General features: G+C 45.8%; 1 protein-coding gene across 1 annotated transcript in view; it reads right to left on the bottom strand.

The window, feature by feature from the left end:
* Window positions 1-14732, bottom strand: part of TGM2 (transglutaminase 2) — a 69765-nt gene extending 55033 nt beyond the window's left edge. The window contains exons 1-2 of the mRNA XM_070941864.1: window positions 14605-14732; window positions 1991-2170 (exon numbers count right to left, since the gene is read on the bottom strand). Of these exons, the coding sequence (XP_070797965.1) occupies window positions 1991-2170; window positions 14605-14614 (190 nt within the window). The 5' untranslated portion in view covers window positions 14615-14732. The remainder of the gene's footprint in view (window positions 1-1990; window positions 2171-14604) is intronic.
* Between the last annotated feature and the right edge of the window lie 763 nt (window positions 14733-15495).

Here is a 15495-nt window from a genome sequence, read left to right as displayed (position 1 = left end):
ACTTGGTGGTTTTCTTGCAGACGTTTCATGACCCGATTAGGTTACATCATCAGTGCTGGTAGGGAGTGGGGTATGCTCTCTATTTATATTCTGTTAGCTTGCCCCTGACACTGGGGTTGGTCTCGCAGGTTCTTTGCTTGGGCCGTTTAGTGTTGACTTGTCTGGCAGTTCTTTGATTGGGGTATTGTTTAGTTCTTGATTGTGGGTCTGATGTTAATCTTGGAGTTAATCTCGCTCATCTGGGTGTTGATGGCTGGTGTGTGTGCGGTCTCCTTGTTCCCTTTTTGGCTAGTCCATTATCTCTTGTGCACAGTCTATAAATATTGTTTATGTCTATGTGTCTGTTGATGGCTAACTTGTCTGAGGGCCAGGCCTCTGACAAATTCCCTGGCATTTTTTTTTTCCCTGCAGGAAAACCACCAAGCTCAGAGAGCACCAAGGACCCCTCATTTCAACCCTGAACTACCCTGTTTCCTCCCCAAATAAGACACCCCCTGATAATAAGCCCAATCGGGCTTTTGAGCGCATGGTAATAAGGCCAAGCACTTATTTCAAGGTTCAAAAAAATATAAGGCAGGGTCTTATTTTCGGGGAAACACGGTATATATATTCTCTTTTATTGGTATGGCAACACTAATGGCCGATTGAGGAGGGGGGAACCTGGCAGTGCCCGTCTTTGCTGGGCACAAAAGCCCACCCTCTCCTGGCACAGAGCAAGTCATTGCAGAATCCCCCCCCCTTTGGGGCCACAGGCAGCTTCCCAGCTCAGGGAGATTTTTCCAAGGGGGACAGCAGATTAAAGGGGTCTGTCTTTTGGGTCATCCCTGGCCTGGTCCCCAAGGGAGGGCCAACACTTTGTTTGGGAACACAACAGTGTGAACATTGTGGGAAAGAATCGTCCCACAACTTCCTGCCTTTGTTTCCCTGCCTTGAATCCTTCTCTGCCTACAGGCTGCCTGGATGGAAGAGATAAAACCTAGGCCAAAGACCACGTGCCCCCCCCCAGCCACACCCACCCACTCTGCAGCCTTCCTCCTCCCTTCCCACCCCACGGAAGAATGTGGGGGTTCAGGCTGGGAACGCCCGGCAGAGCTTCAGAGAAGTCCAGTCCAGGGCTGTTTGGTATGGAGATATCCACTGAAAGTGAATTTCATTTATTTATCTAACAGAATAACAGAGTTAAAAGGGACCTTGGAAGTCTTCTAGTCCAACCCCCTGCTCAGGCAGGAGACCCTATACCATTTCAGACAAATGGCTGTCCAGTCTTTACTTAAAAACCTCCAGTGATGGAGCACCCACAACTTCTGGTGGCAAGCAGTTCCACTGGTTAACTGTTCTCAGGGTTGGGAATTTCCTCCTTAGTTTCAGGTTGCTTCTCTCCTTGATGAGTTTCCATCCGTTGCTTCTGTGCCCTGCCTTCAGGGGCTTTGGAGAATAGGTAGATCCCCCCCTCTCTTCTTTGGGGCAGCCCCTCAAATTTTGGAAGACTGCTATCATGTCACCCCTAGTCCTTTATTCCTTTAAACTAGACAATTCCTACAAGTTTTCTTCATATGTTTTAGCCACCAGTCCTCTAATCATCTTGAGGTCCAGGGTGATGGGATTAAGAAGGAGAGGACATGACCTTTGAGGACATAATAGGATCAACCCACCACCATTTCAGCAAAAGACACAAGCCCCTTCATGGCACAATCCCCAGAACAGTTCAAACTTCAGAGTCACAGAAACTTATAAAGATCCATCCGCTCATTCAACCATTTGGCCAGCTGCCCCAGAACCGCATGCTGCGGTTCTGCTTCATCGATAAACTTTCTTTCCAATCAGCCTCCATGTTGTTTCCAGCATCTTTCTCCCAGCTTGCAATGGAACCAGATGGATTTTACCTCCTACTGGTGGATGATGGGAGTTGGGATCTATCCCAGCTCACAGAAGAGGTTTCCCCCCTCCTCACTCCCTCCCTCTCCAGGGGCAACCAAGGGCCTCCGCTCACCTGTCTCCGTTACAAAGGTCAGCTTGTCCACGCCTTCTTCGTACGCTCTCCCCGCGAAGTTCAATGTGATCCGGAACGGCTGTCCTCGGCGTACGAAGAGCTGATGGGAGCCCATTTCGGAGGTCTTGTGCTCCTGATTGTTCTCCTCACATTTCAGGTCCCAGGTCTCTAACTGAAGATCTGCGGGAACCCAGAAGAAAAACCAGATTTATTATTTTTATTCTGCAGGACATCATCTTCCCTTCCCTTGCAATAAAAAAAAAAAAAGGGGGGGGGATAATGAATTAGAAACCTTGAGCAACTTCAGATCGCCGGAAGGCCGCTGAGGCATCTCCTTTTGTGTGAGGACTGCACTGCGTGTAACAATGGTAATCCTCGATTTAAGACAGCCTGCTTAGCGACTGAAGTTACGACGGACTCCCCATAAGCTTCCTGAACATGTAAGGAAGCTAAAAAGGACATCTACAGCTGTTTGCAGCATCCTGTGTCGTAGGATTGTTTATTATTATTATTAATAATAATGTTATCATTATTAAATTTGATTGCTTAACGTTTGATTTACAATTTTTTTTTTTTGCCAGAAATTGGCATTTATACTTCCAGTATTTTTCTGGCAAAAAAATGCCCCATAGTGAACAATGGATTCATTTAACGTCCATGGCATTTACTTAACAAAAATGTAAAATTCACATTTTACAACTGCCACAAAAAAGATTGCAAAATCGGATCTGGTTGTGTGGTGACTTGCTTTACAACCATCCCAACATACGACCATAAATCATACAGGGTCTCCTGCTTGGGGTGGACTAGATAGAAGACCTCCAAGGTCTCTTCCCATTCTATTATTCTGTTAGTCATAAGTCAAGGACTGCTTGCACATAAATTGAGGCAAATTTGGTGGCCATTTATGGTAATGCCAAGTCAAGGTTAATATCGATTTTCAAAATCATTTTGTTAGGCGTGCCATAATGGGAGTTTGGGAAGAGATATTAAGTAAGATTGACTCCTAAAATTTCTTTATAGTAACACCTGTGGAAGCTTTTTTATAGAAGAGAAATTGTCATGATACAAACTGAGTTGACCTATGTGGATTAATTGACTTGCACTCAAGGAGAATAACAGAATAAGAGATCTTGGAGGTCTGAATAGAATAGAATAGAATAGAATAGAATAGAATAGAATAGAATAGAATAGAATAGAATAGAATAGAATAGAATAGAATAGAATAGAATAACAGAGTTGGAAGGGACCTTGGAGGTCTTCTAGTCCAACCCCCTGCCCAGGCAGGAAACCCTACACCACTTCAGACAAATGGTTGTCCAATATCTTCTTAAAAACTTCCAGTGTTGGGGCATTCACAAATTCTGCAGGCAAGTTGTTCCACTTATTAATTGTTTAACTGTCAGGAAATGCCTCCTTAGTTCTAAATTGCTTCTCTCCTTGATGAGTTTCCATCTGTTGCTTCTTGTCCTGCCTTCTGGTGCTTTGGAGAATAGGTGGACCCCCTCTTCTTTGTGGCAGCCCCTCAAATTTTGGAAGACTGCTATCATGTCTCCCCTAGTCCTTCTCTTCATCAAACTAGACATACCCAGTTCCTACAACCGTTCTTCATATGTTTTAGCCTCTCCAGTCCCCTAATCATCTTCTAGTCCAACCTCCTTCTCAAGCAGGAGACTCCATGCTAGGAGTGGCCAACCTTGGAACCTCAAGCCTTGAGGACTTCAACTCTCAGAATTTTGGGAATTGAAGTCCACAAGTCATAAAGTTCTCAAGTTTGGGTATCCTTACCATATACAATTCCGGACAAATGTCGGTCCAGTCTCTTTTTAAAAACTTTCAGCGTTGGAGCACCCACAACTTCTGAAGGCAAGCCAGTCCACTGATTAATTCTGAATCAGCATCAGAATAGAGTTGGAAGGGACCTTGGAGGTCTTCTAGTCCAACCCCCACTCAAACAGGAGACCCTCTATCATTTGAGGCAACTGACTGTCCAGTCTCTTCTTAAAAACCTCCATTGATGAAGCAGCTACAGGGTCTGGTGGCAAGCAGTTCCACTGGTGAATTGTCCTCACTGTTTTGAAGTTTCTCCTTAGTTCCAGGTTGCTTCTCTCCTTGATTAGTTTCCAACCATTGTTTCTTGTCCTGCCTTCAGGGGCTTTGGAGAATAGCTTGACCCCCTCTTCTTTGTGGCAGCCCCTCAAATACTGGAAGACTGCTATCATGTCCCCCCCAGTCCCTTTTTTTCTCTAGACCTGCCAAACAATTAATTAATTTTTCCCTGAATTAAAAACTAGAAAAGAACTGGAGAAGAGAAGGCCGTATCTAGCCATGCATTGGTCTTATGCAAATTGACGGATTTAAACAGAGTGAGGAGAATTATGTTTTTATGAATGAGAAAAGTGACTGTGAATTGGATTTATGTACTGGAGTGATTGCCGAGATGTATAAATGACTGTTGAAAAAGGAATACGGGAGTTGAACACGTCAAAGATCGTTTGATTAAATGGATATAAAAAAAAAATTGGATATAACCTCATGCTTGATCAAGAAGAGAACAAGGGGAGCGAAGGAGCGAAATTTACACTGAATTATTATTTGAAAGAGGAGTTTTATAAGGCGATGTGTCGTTCGTATTTAACACCTGATAGATTGTGAAAGAGGTATAAGGGGAGGGGGTTCTGACATACGGGTACTCCTCGACTTACGACCACAATGGAGCCCAAAATTTCTGCTGCTAAGTGAGACCGTCGTTAAGTGAGTATTGCCCCCGTTTTATGACCTTTCTTGCCACGGTGGTTAAGCGGACCTTTGCAGTTGTTAACTTCGTCACACGGTCCTTCAGTGAATCTGACTCCCCCCCCTATCGACATTGCTTGTGAGAAAGTCGCAAAACGGGATCGCGTGATCCAGGGATCCTGCGACCGTCATAAGTACATGCCACGTTTGAATTTTGATCACGTGACCAATGGGGCTGGAATAGAATCATTACAGGAAGGATGCAAAAGGAGAGACAGAATGAAATGTCTATGGCAAAAATTAAAATAATTTTTTTTATCTGTTTTAAGTAATTAAAATAGAATTGTTAAATTGTCCTAGAGCGAGTTGGCTGTGACGAGTTGTCCCATTCTGGACAAAAGGCTGTCCAGTCTCTTCTTGAAAACTTCCATTGATGGAGCAGCCACAACTTCTGCAGGCCCCAGACCTTTGATGGGGTCCATCCAATGGTGGGCTGCTACCAGTTCATCCTGGTTCGGGCGAATCAGTAGCAGCGGTGGTGGGAGGCTCCGCCCACCTGCCCAGACGTCATCAAAAGCGCCACACACAAGAGAAGGGACATGGGCATCCCGAATCGATGGGACCCATAACATGCACTGCCTTCCTGCCCATTTCTCTTCTCTGCAGCCCTTTATTTAGTGACTGTTCGACATTACAACAACATTTAAAAAAAGTGACTTATGAGCATTTAAGACCATTGCAGCTTCCCCATGATCACGTGGTCAAAATTCAGACTCTTGGCCACTGACTCATATTTACGATGGTTGCAGTGTCATAAAAGGGGGACACACGATCCCCTTTTGCGACCTACTGACAAGCAAAGTCCACGGAGGAATCCAGATTCGCTTAACGACTGAGTTACTAACTGAACAATTGGCAAGGATTCACTACAGGAAGAAAGGTCGTAAAACGAGGCAAAACTCACTTAATAACTGCGGCAAGGAACGTCATGAAATGGGGAAAAATTCAGTTAGCAACGGTCTTACTTAAGGTCAGAAATGTAGGGACGCAACGGTGGTCGTAAGTCGAGGACCACATATATAAAGCTGCCATCGGCAGCCCTCTTCTTTGGAGCTCTCAAATGAAGAATGCAAAGGCCGAGCTACATGTTACACCCATAGTCACAGGGCCAGTTTCCCTGGAAAACCACCTGCAGTTGCTGGCCTTGTACAGCTAGTCCTCATCTTGTGACCGCAATTATTCCCAGCCAGAGCAGACCGCGGAGGGGCAGGAGGGCTGGGGGAGGGCAGGTGCTTCGGTCCCGGCCAAGAATGTCCTTGCGTGGCCAAGGAACACAAATCCAGTGGCGCTTTGGCCGCAGCCTCCGAATTGGCCGCGGGGCCTCTGGGCACCCCTCCATCCCCTCCCCCGGCAGCTCCAGGCCTCCCCCCCTCCCCCGCCCCTCCCCTGCCCCTGCCTTTCTTGAGTCACCTCCTCACCCTCCTCTGGCAACACAACTGAAGGAAATGTTGTGCCACCCGGTGGGATTGTTGAGGTCTGAATGGGAGGTTTTGCCATTTTTATAAACACACACACACACTCATTTTCTCTCACCTTCATTTTCTTCTCTCATTCTCTTTCTCTCTCTCTTTCTCTTTCTTTCTCTTTCTTTCTTTTTCTCTTTCTTTTCTTTTCTGTACCCTCTTTCTCTCTCACTTTCTCTTTCTCTCCCTCTCTTTTTCTCTCTTTCTCTTCCTCCCTCCCTTTCTTTCTTTTTCTATTTCTTTCTCTCTTTTTCTCTCCCTCTCTCTTCCTTTCCGTCTCTCTTTTCTTTCCTCTCTCTCCTTATCTCTTTTCTCTCTTTCTGTATCTTTTCTCTTGCTTCCTTTCCCCCCTCTCTCTTCTTTCCTCTCTCCCTTTCTCTCGTTCTTTCTCTCCCTCCCTCCCTCCCTCTTTCTTTATCTATTTTTCTCTCTCTCTTTCTGTCTCTCTCTCCTTTCTCTCTCTCTTCTCTCCCTCCCTCCTTCCTGCATTTCAAGGCATAGGGTCATGGATGAGTAAGAATCCTAACACTGGAAGGGACTTCGGAGGTCATCTTGTCTAAGGGTAGGGTAGGAACCCAAGCCAAAATGTCCCAGACGGATGGCTGCTCAGCCTCTCCTTGAACCCACCCATCCGTCTGATTCATGGATTCTGCTCAGATGAGTAAGATTCCTAAGACTGGGAGGTGTCCTAGAGGTCAGCTAGTCTAACCCCCTCCGGAAGGCAGGAACCCAAGCCAAAGCTTCCCAGATGAACAGCTGTTCAACTTCTCCTTGATCCTGCTCATCCGTCTGAGTTATAGATTCTGCTCAGATGAATAGGACTGTTTAGAAGTAGAAGGGAACTTAGAGGTCATCTAATCTAACTCCCTGCTGAGGCTAGGAACCCAAGGGAAAACATTCCAGATTGATTACTGCCTAGCCTCTCCTTGAACCCACTCCTTGGTCTCAGTCATGGATTCTACCCAGATCAGTAAGAGTGTTAGATACAGGTAGTCCTTGACTTACAACAGTCCATTTAGTGACCATTGCAACAGCACTGAAAAAAGTGACTTCTGACTGTTTTTCACCTTTACGACCGCTGCAGCGTCCCCAGCATCACGTGATGAAAATTCAGACGCTTGGCAACCGATTCACACTTACGGCGGTCTCAGGGTCCCAGAGTCACGCGATCCCCTTCTGCGACCTTCGGACAAGCAAAGTCAATGGGGAAAGCTGGATTCACTTAACAGCCGTGTTCCTGAATTAACGACGGCAGTGATTCACTTAACAACGGTGCCAAGAAAGGTCGTAAAACGGGGCATAACTCCATTGTCTTGCTAAGCGTTGCCTAAGCTTAGCATCAAAAACTCTGGGCTAAATTGTTAGGCCGGGCTGGCCTAACATTTTTTTAAAATGTTTTTAATCGTGGGGCCAAATTTATATATATCTTTTTAATTGTATTTTAATGTTTGTAGTTTATGTTTTTACTTGGCTGTTCACCGCCCTGAGTCCTCAGGGAGAAGGGCGGTATACAAATTTATAAATAAATAAATAAATAAATAAATAAATAAATAAATAAATGAATGAATGAATGAATGAATGAATGAATGAATGAATAAATAAATAAATAAATAAATAAATAAATAAATAAATAAACAAACAAACAAACAAACAAACAAACAAACAAACAAATAAATAAATAAACAAACAAACAAACAAACAAATAAATAAATAAATAAATAAATAAATAAATAAATTGTGGTCATAAATCGAGGACGGCCTGTAGAAAAGACATTGTAGAGGTCATCTAGTCCAACCCCCTCCTGAGGGTAAGGAGCCAAGCCAAAGCTTCCCAGATGAATGGCTGGTCAATCTCTCCTTCCACCCACTCATTACTCTGCTCAGATGGGTAAGAAACCTAGACGCAGAAGGGAACCTGAAGGTCATCTAGTCCCTATTGAGGCAACCATGGATCCTGCTAGATAAAACCAACCCAACCCAACTGTCCAGTTGTTTAAACCTGGACTACACCTTCCACAATCCACAAACTGGGGATTATCATGGGACATGAAGTCCAATACACTTGGACAGCTGATCCAGCTGACCGGCCAGCTACATCTAGCCATTGGGTAAGTCTAGTTTAATGAAAAGAAGGACGAGGGGTGACATGATAGCAGTCTTCCAAGATCTGGGGGGCTGCCCCAAAGAAGAGGGGGTCAACCTATTCTCCAAAGCTCCTGAAGGCAGGAGAAGAAGCAACGGATGGAAACTCATCAAGGAGAGAAGCAACTTGAAACTAAGGAGGAATTTCCCAACCCTGAGAACAATTAACCAGTGGAACTGCTTGCCGCCAGAAGTTGTGGGTTCTCCATCACTGGAGGTCTTTAAGAAAAGATCGGACAGCCACTTGTCTGAAATGGGGGTCTCCTGCTAGAGCAGGGGGTTGGACTAGAAGACCTCCAAGGTCCCTCCCAACTCTGTTATTCGGTTATTGAGTCTTTTGGGATATGGCTTGTCTGGTCCGGGAACGATGGGTGGCCCCAGACAGGCTTCCGATCTGTACGCGTGTTCGATTCTTTATTTAAAATATTTATTTTGAAAAAGCTGTAAAACACAGCAGAACAAACAAAAATAATAATAATTTAGAGGCAGGAAGCTGAGTAAATGGAGTTTGGAGGAATGCCCTGATTTTGTTCTGTGTAAATGGGGGTTATTTAGATCTCTGTGTCTCAATCTGCGCAATTTTAAGACGGGTGAATTTCAACTCCCAGAATTCCCCAGCCAGCTGGCTGGGGAATTCTGGGAGTTGAAGTCCACCCGTCTTAAAGTTGCCTGGTTGAGAATTTCTAAATGAAAAATTTCTACCCATGTAGCAGAAAAATGATGAGAGACAATCGTCTGTGGGTCTCCCAGAGGTGCGACCCCCTGAGAAGTACCTTTAGGATCCCCTTGGACAATGCTCCTCTCCCCATTTTTCCTGCCTTTTACCCAGGTGCTCCCTTTGGGAAGCTCCCCCACCCCAGAAGAGTGAAACATTTTGGGAAATATTAAAAAAAGACAGATTATATTTCTCTAAAAGAGAAATGGAGACACATGTTTTTAGAGGCAGAAAGCATCCCCCGAGTCTTTCTTAACAGCCCACAGCAGACGCCAGCACTTAAAAGGAGATAAAGAGCTTATTGAAAGAGGAAACCAACTATCTAGATGGCCCTATTCATAAGCCAAGCAAATACTGCAGGCAGAAACCCATTCAAGACAGGATATTTCGAAACTCCTTGCAGCAAAGTTTGATCGCTAACAAAGGCAGAATGGTAGGATTAGAACAAGCAGCCCCTCACTCAAGATCCAACACAGGACGAAAGCCATTAGCAACAATAGGATTCGCCCAACACCCTCTTAGAAACACAAAGCCCATATTGCACAAATGCCAAACTTCAAAGTTACAGAAACTATAAAGATCCATCCATCTGTTCAGCCATTCGTTCATCTGTTGGTTCTGTTCATCGTTAAACTTTCTTTCCAATCAGCCTCCATGTTGTTTCTAGCGTCTTCCTCCCATCCTGGAACTGAACCAGATGGATTTTCCTTACAACAACCCCAAACCATCAGCCACACCCCACTGGCCTGGGCCTTGATACACCCCCCCACCCCTGCCTCAGACAAGGAGCGTAGAAACATTTTCCGCTAAAACTTTTAAAACTTTCATCCAAACCAGAGATGAGTTTCAGCAGGTTCTGACCAGTTCTGGTGAACCGGTAGCGGAAATTTTGAGTAGTTCGGAGAACTGGTAGTAAAAATTCTGACTGGCCCCCACCCCCATCTCTTCTCTGCCTCCCGAGTCCCAGGTGATCGGGAGGAAATGGGGATTTTGCAGTATCCTTCCCCAGCCCCGCCCACCAAGCCACACCCACAAAAACGGTAGTAAAAAAATTTGAAATCCACTACTGATCTAAACGGATCCTCGGCGGTTTCCAAGGTTCTGATAGGTCGAATTGGCAGGAAGATCTGGTCGAAACAGACCAACAGTATATCACAGAAGTGAGCACACCCCTAGGTGATAATGGTTGCCAGCAGTTTAGACATGAATGGTTGTGTGTTGCGTTATTTTGAGAGGACAGCACATTTACACTGCTATATACAAGCTGTATACTCCCTACTTGTAGCCAAGTGCCATTTCTTCAGTGTTGTCCCATGAAAAGATATAGTTAAATGCTTACAAAATGTGAGTGGGGGGGAGGATACTCACTTCTGTGACATGCTGTACCACCAAGGATTCTTAAAGGACAAGCCTTTCAAAGAGCTCACCAGGTGAACAGGTGGATTTTGGCCACCTGGCGCCTGGGAGGCAGCCGCCCCCTTTCCTTTGGCACAGGAGGCGGTGAAGCAAAGTCACCTTCCGAGGCGGGGAGGTTTTCAGGGGAGGGGCCGGCAGGTCTGCAGAAATACCTTCTCGGTCCCGCCCACCCCCTCCCCTGCTCAGCCACCCAGTTCCCATCCCACACCTTTTCAGGTTTGTCAGTGACTCTCTTGTTTATCTTAGGAACCTGAATAGCAAGGAAGGAAGGCTGGAAGTCCAGACTGGCACATTGGCACATTTGGGGGTAGGGGGAGGTTGGCATGAGGGAACTTACCCATGACTCCCTCCTCCCTCCCTCCCTCCCTCCCTTCCTCTCTTTCTTTCTTCTCCCCTCCATCCCTCCCTGTCTCCCTCCCTCCCTTCTTGTCTGCCTCCCTCCCTTCCTTCCTTCTCTATGTTTTCACCCCTTTCCAGGAGGATAAGAGACTTCCTTCCTTCCTTCCTTTGCCTTTTCTCCCTTTTGTCCTTTCTGTTCCGTCCTTCTTCTTGTCTTTTCCTTCCTTCCTTCCTTCCTTCCTTCCTTCCTTCCTTCCTTCCTTCCTTCCTTCCTTCCTTCTATTTCCTTTCCTCTATCTTGTCATTTCTGTTCCATCCTTTTTCTTGTCTATTCCTTCCTTCCTTCCTTCCTTCCTTCTCTTTCCCTTCCTCCCTCTAACCCCCTCTTCCTTCCTTCCTTCCTTCTTCCTTCCTTCCTTCTCTTTCCCTTCCTCCCTCTAACCCCCTCTTCCTTCCTTCTTTCCTTCCTTCCTTCCTTCCTTCCTTCCTTCCTTCCTTCCTTCCTTCCTTCCTTCCTTCTATTTCCTTTCCTCTATCTTATCATTTCTGTTCCATCCTTTTTCTTGTCTATTCCTTCCTTCCTTCCTTCCTTCCTTCCTTCCTTCCTTCCTTCCCTCCCTCCCTCCCTCCTTCCTTCCTTCCTTCCTTCTCTCCCTTCCTCCCTCTAACCCCCTCTTCCTTCCTTCCTTCCTTCCTTCTATTTCCTTTCCTCTATCTTGTCATTTCTGTTCCGTCCTTCTTCTTGTCTATTCCTTCCTTCCTTCCTTCCTTCCTTCCTTCCTTCCTTCCTTCCTTCCTTCCTTCCTTCCTTCCTTCCTTCCTTCCCTCCCTCCCTCCCTCCCTCCCTCCCTCCCTCCCTCCTTCCTTCCTTCCTTCCTTCCTTCCTTCCTTCCTTCCTTCCTTCCTTCCGGGTCAATAGACCAGATGGACCCCATCTGCCCTTTGATTTGGGCGCCGACCAACGTAGCATCTTGGACCTGCCCAGTTGAGGATTTGATCACCTCTTCCTCTTTTTAAGGTTGCCTATTTTTGTTTGTTTTTTAATTTTGGGATCTATAGCACGCAGAGTCTTTCTCTCCCCCCCCCTTTCCTAAGGGGCAATTTATAAAGATTACTACAGGAGTAAATTTGGGCTGGCTGCATTTTAACGGATGGCTGGTTGCTAACTCTCATTATTTCAGGCAGGAAAAGAGCTGGATTGATGGCACCAACAGATTGCAGAGGAGGGACCCTCCTCAAATTATTATCCTCTGCCCAGATTTCGGAGTTCCACATCGCTGGATCTGGTACCCAAAATAGAACAGATGCACCCGGAGCATTTCCGCTCTGCCGTTGTCATTTTTATTTTTAAATTATCCCCGTAGTAGCACCCTTGAGTTGTGCCTACTCCTTGTCACCCAGCCAAAACACCTGAATCTAGGCCAAGGAAGCAAATTTGGAAGGATCGAGCAGGCAAAAGTTACAACAGCCGTGTTTCTTTGTCCACTCTACAAGTTGTAATGTGCTTCAGTGGGTCATAAAAAGAAGGGGGCAAATAGTTTTTTTTGCAAATAGAGAAAGCGGGGTGTACAAATTTTTGGAGGCTGAGGAGCCTGCCAGGCCTGGGCTTTTGAAAGGCTGCAAAAAACAAATTTATGGAAGGGAAGGTGAAGACTTATTCATCGCACAGCTGCTTCTCCTGTTGGCGGTCGGATTTGCAAACCAACGATCAGGTTAGTAAGTTGCGAGCAAAGCAGCTGAGAATCGCAAGGGATCTGTCTATATTAGGTAGTTATTGTGTTTTTTTGTGCTGAGGTTTTTTTCCTTTTTAAGCTGCCCGGAGTCACCGTGAGTGAGTTGAGTGACCCTATACCAGTATTCCTCGACTTACGGGCAAAATGGAGCACCAAATTTCCATCGCTAAGCAAGACAGTCAAGTGAGGTTTTTTTTTTTTTTTAATTTTGATTTATATGCCGCCCTTCTCCGGAGACTCAGGGCGGCTTACAATGCGTTAAGCAATAGCCTTCATACTTTTGTATATTTATACAAAGTCAGCTTATTGCCCCCACAAACTGGGTCCTCATTTTACCTACCTTAGAAAGGATGGAAGGCTGAGTCAACCTTGAGCCTGGCGAGATTCGAACCAGCAGTAATTGCAGGCAGCTGTGTTAATAACAGGGTGCCCCATTTTATAACCTTTCTTGCCAGGGTTGTTAAATGAATCACTGTGGTTGTTAAGATAGCAACGTGGTTGTTAAGTGAATCTGGACGCCAGAGGGAATCATGTGTGGGACACTGCAACCGTCATAAGTCCATGCCAGTGGCCAAGCCTCTGAATCTTATTCACGTGACTGTGGGGATGCCGCCACAGTGTGAAAAACAGTCACAAGTCACCTTTTTCATTGCTGCTGTAACTTCAAACGGTCCCTAAACAGAAGGTCGTAAGCCAAGGGCTCTAAATGTCCTTAAATGAATACGTAAATTCCCCCTTTCACGATTTATGTCTTTAAATCCTGCAAGTTCACGCTTGTTTTGGCAATTTTGAAATTAAACCAGGCAAATGCATTTTTGTACACACCACCTCTGGCTAAAAGCAAACGGGCTTTTTTCATTTTGCTAGGCACTGTGATTGCCACGGTGCCCAGAAATAGCGAAATAAAAATATACTGTACTTCATTTTATGAAATACGTCTCGCAAATCCTATGGGAATAGGTGAGGGAGACGGGCAGTTTTGAATTAGGATAAATAAAATAAAAACATTCCGAGCTCTGTTCATAGAGTTCTGAGCCAAGGTGGCCATAGAAATCAAATAAATCAAACATAAATAAATAAAATTAAAGATTCCTCCCTATACTTCTTTTCCACTGTTACATATTTTTTCCTTATAAGCACAAATGACACAGACTTGTGACATGCAGAAAAATCCTGAACGCCGTCAATCTTTGGCCAGACAGTTATTCTTCCCCAAAGTGGCTGGTTGTTTTGCAGTTCATTTCCCACCATTTTCTAAATCCAGCCTGCATTAATCATCTCCAGTAATCTGATGTGGGTTTGAAAGCTTTAAGATACCCAGAGATCTTTAAGGGGCAGTTTTGCCCAATGGGCAGCGTGAAAGAAAACTTCTCCATGCTTTAAGAGCGTTAACAAAATTTCTCTTTTGGACTCATGTGAAGTTAGTGCTCAAGTTTCAGTCAGAATAAAACTGGAAGGGACCTTGGAGGTCTTCTAGTCCAACCCCCCCCCCCCCCGCTTAGGAAGGAAACCCGACACCACTTCAGACAAATAGTCATCCAACATCTTCTTAAAAACTTCCAGTGTTGGAGCATTTACCACTTCTGGAGGCAAGTTGTTCCACTGGTTAATTGTTCTCACTGTCAGGAAATTTCTCCTTAATTCTAAATTGCTTCTCTCCTTGATTAGTTTCCACCCATTGCTTCTTGTCCTGCCTTCAGATGCTTTGGAGAATAGCTTGACTCCCTCTTCTTTGGGGCAGCCCCTCAAATACTGAAGCACTGTAATCATATCCCCCCTAGTCCTTCTTTTCTTTAGAATAGCCAAACCCAAATCCTTCATATGTTTTAGTCTCCATGTCGTTTTCTTTTTTTATTTTTGCAAAACTTTTTGCAAAACTTTTTCAAAAAGTTTCACAAAGTTTTTCTGGAGGGTTGGAGGTTGGAAAATCAGGGGGAACCCCAGATCCCCAAAGTCCCTAGCCAGGGACTTCCTGATTATTATTATTATTATTATTGTTATTATTTTTACCTTCTGCCATGGTGCCTGCAGAGAAGTTGCCTTCCGCTCTGCTCTCTCGCTGCCTGCCTTGCCAACTCACGAGCCACCAGACGCTGCGAGGTTACCTCCGACCCAGGAGCCCTCTCCCTTTATAGTCATCCCCTTCCCCTCCCCTTGGCTGGGTGGATAGATCACTCAGTCATCACGAATCGGAGAGCGGGAGGGTGGGGGGGAAATGGCAGGGGAGGGAGGCTTCCAGGAAAAATTAAATGCACACTTTAAAAGAAATTGCATTAAGTTAGACGGGAGAGTGGGCTGGTGTTGAAGGGGGAATTTGAGCGACGGGCTGGGGGGGGGGGTGGATCCTGCCTGGGGAAAGAGCCCCACCAGCTGGCTTTTCCTGGTCAGGTCCTGGGTGCAGTGAAGGCTAAGAATTGGAGCTGTCCGTCCCGCTCTGTGCCACCGCCTTGGCTGGCACAAAGCCCATCTGTGCCTCCCTGGGAACATGGAATGTTTTCAGCACTTGGGGAGTGTCCTGATGTCCTTTGGGAGGCCCTGTTCTTGTACACAAGGGCTGAAAAAAAGGGGGGGGCTCAGTTTCCTGCATGAAGCCCAGGGCTAAGCCCCACGAGAGGCTTATCGGGGAGAGACAGGCAAGCCAGACCCAGACAGGAACAGGAAAAGCTGGGCCTCAAGTGTGGGGTGGCACAGCCACAGATAGGACATGCCAGGCTGCTGGGTCCCTTCTTCTTCTCAATCAGAATAGAGCTGGAAGGGACCTTGGAGGTCTTCCAGTCCAGCCCCCTGCTCCAGCAGGAGACCTTATGCCATTTGAGGCAGATAGCTGTCCAGTCTCTTCTTGAAAACCTCCAGTGATGAAGCAGCCATGACTTCTGGTGGCAAGCTGTTCCACTGGTTAAT

Source organism: Pituophis catenifer, unplaced genomic scaffold (genome assembly GCF_029215685.1).
Source record: "Pituophis catenifer annectens isolate HBS135680 unplaced genomic scaffold, rPitCat1.0.hap2 SCAF_3, whole genome shotgun sequence".
Classification (NCBI taxonomy): domain Eukaryota; kingdom Metazoa; phylum Chordata; class Lepidosauria; order Squamata; family Colubridae; genus Pituophis; species Pituophis catenifer.
Note: the sequence above shows the minus strand (reverse complement) of the source record. Positions and strands in the feature narration are given on the sequence as shown.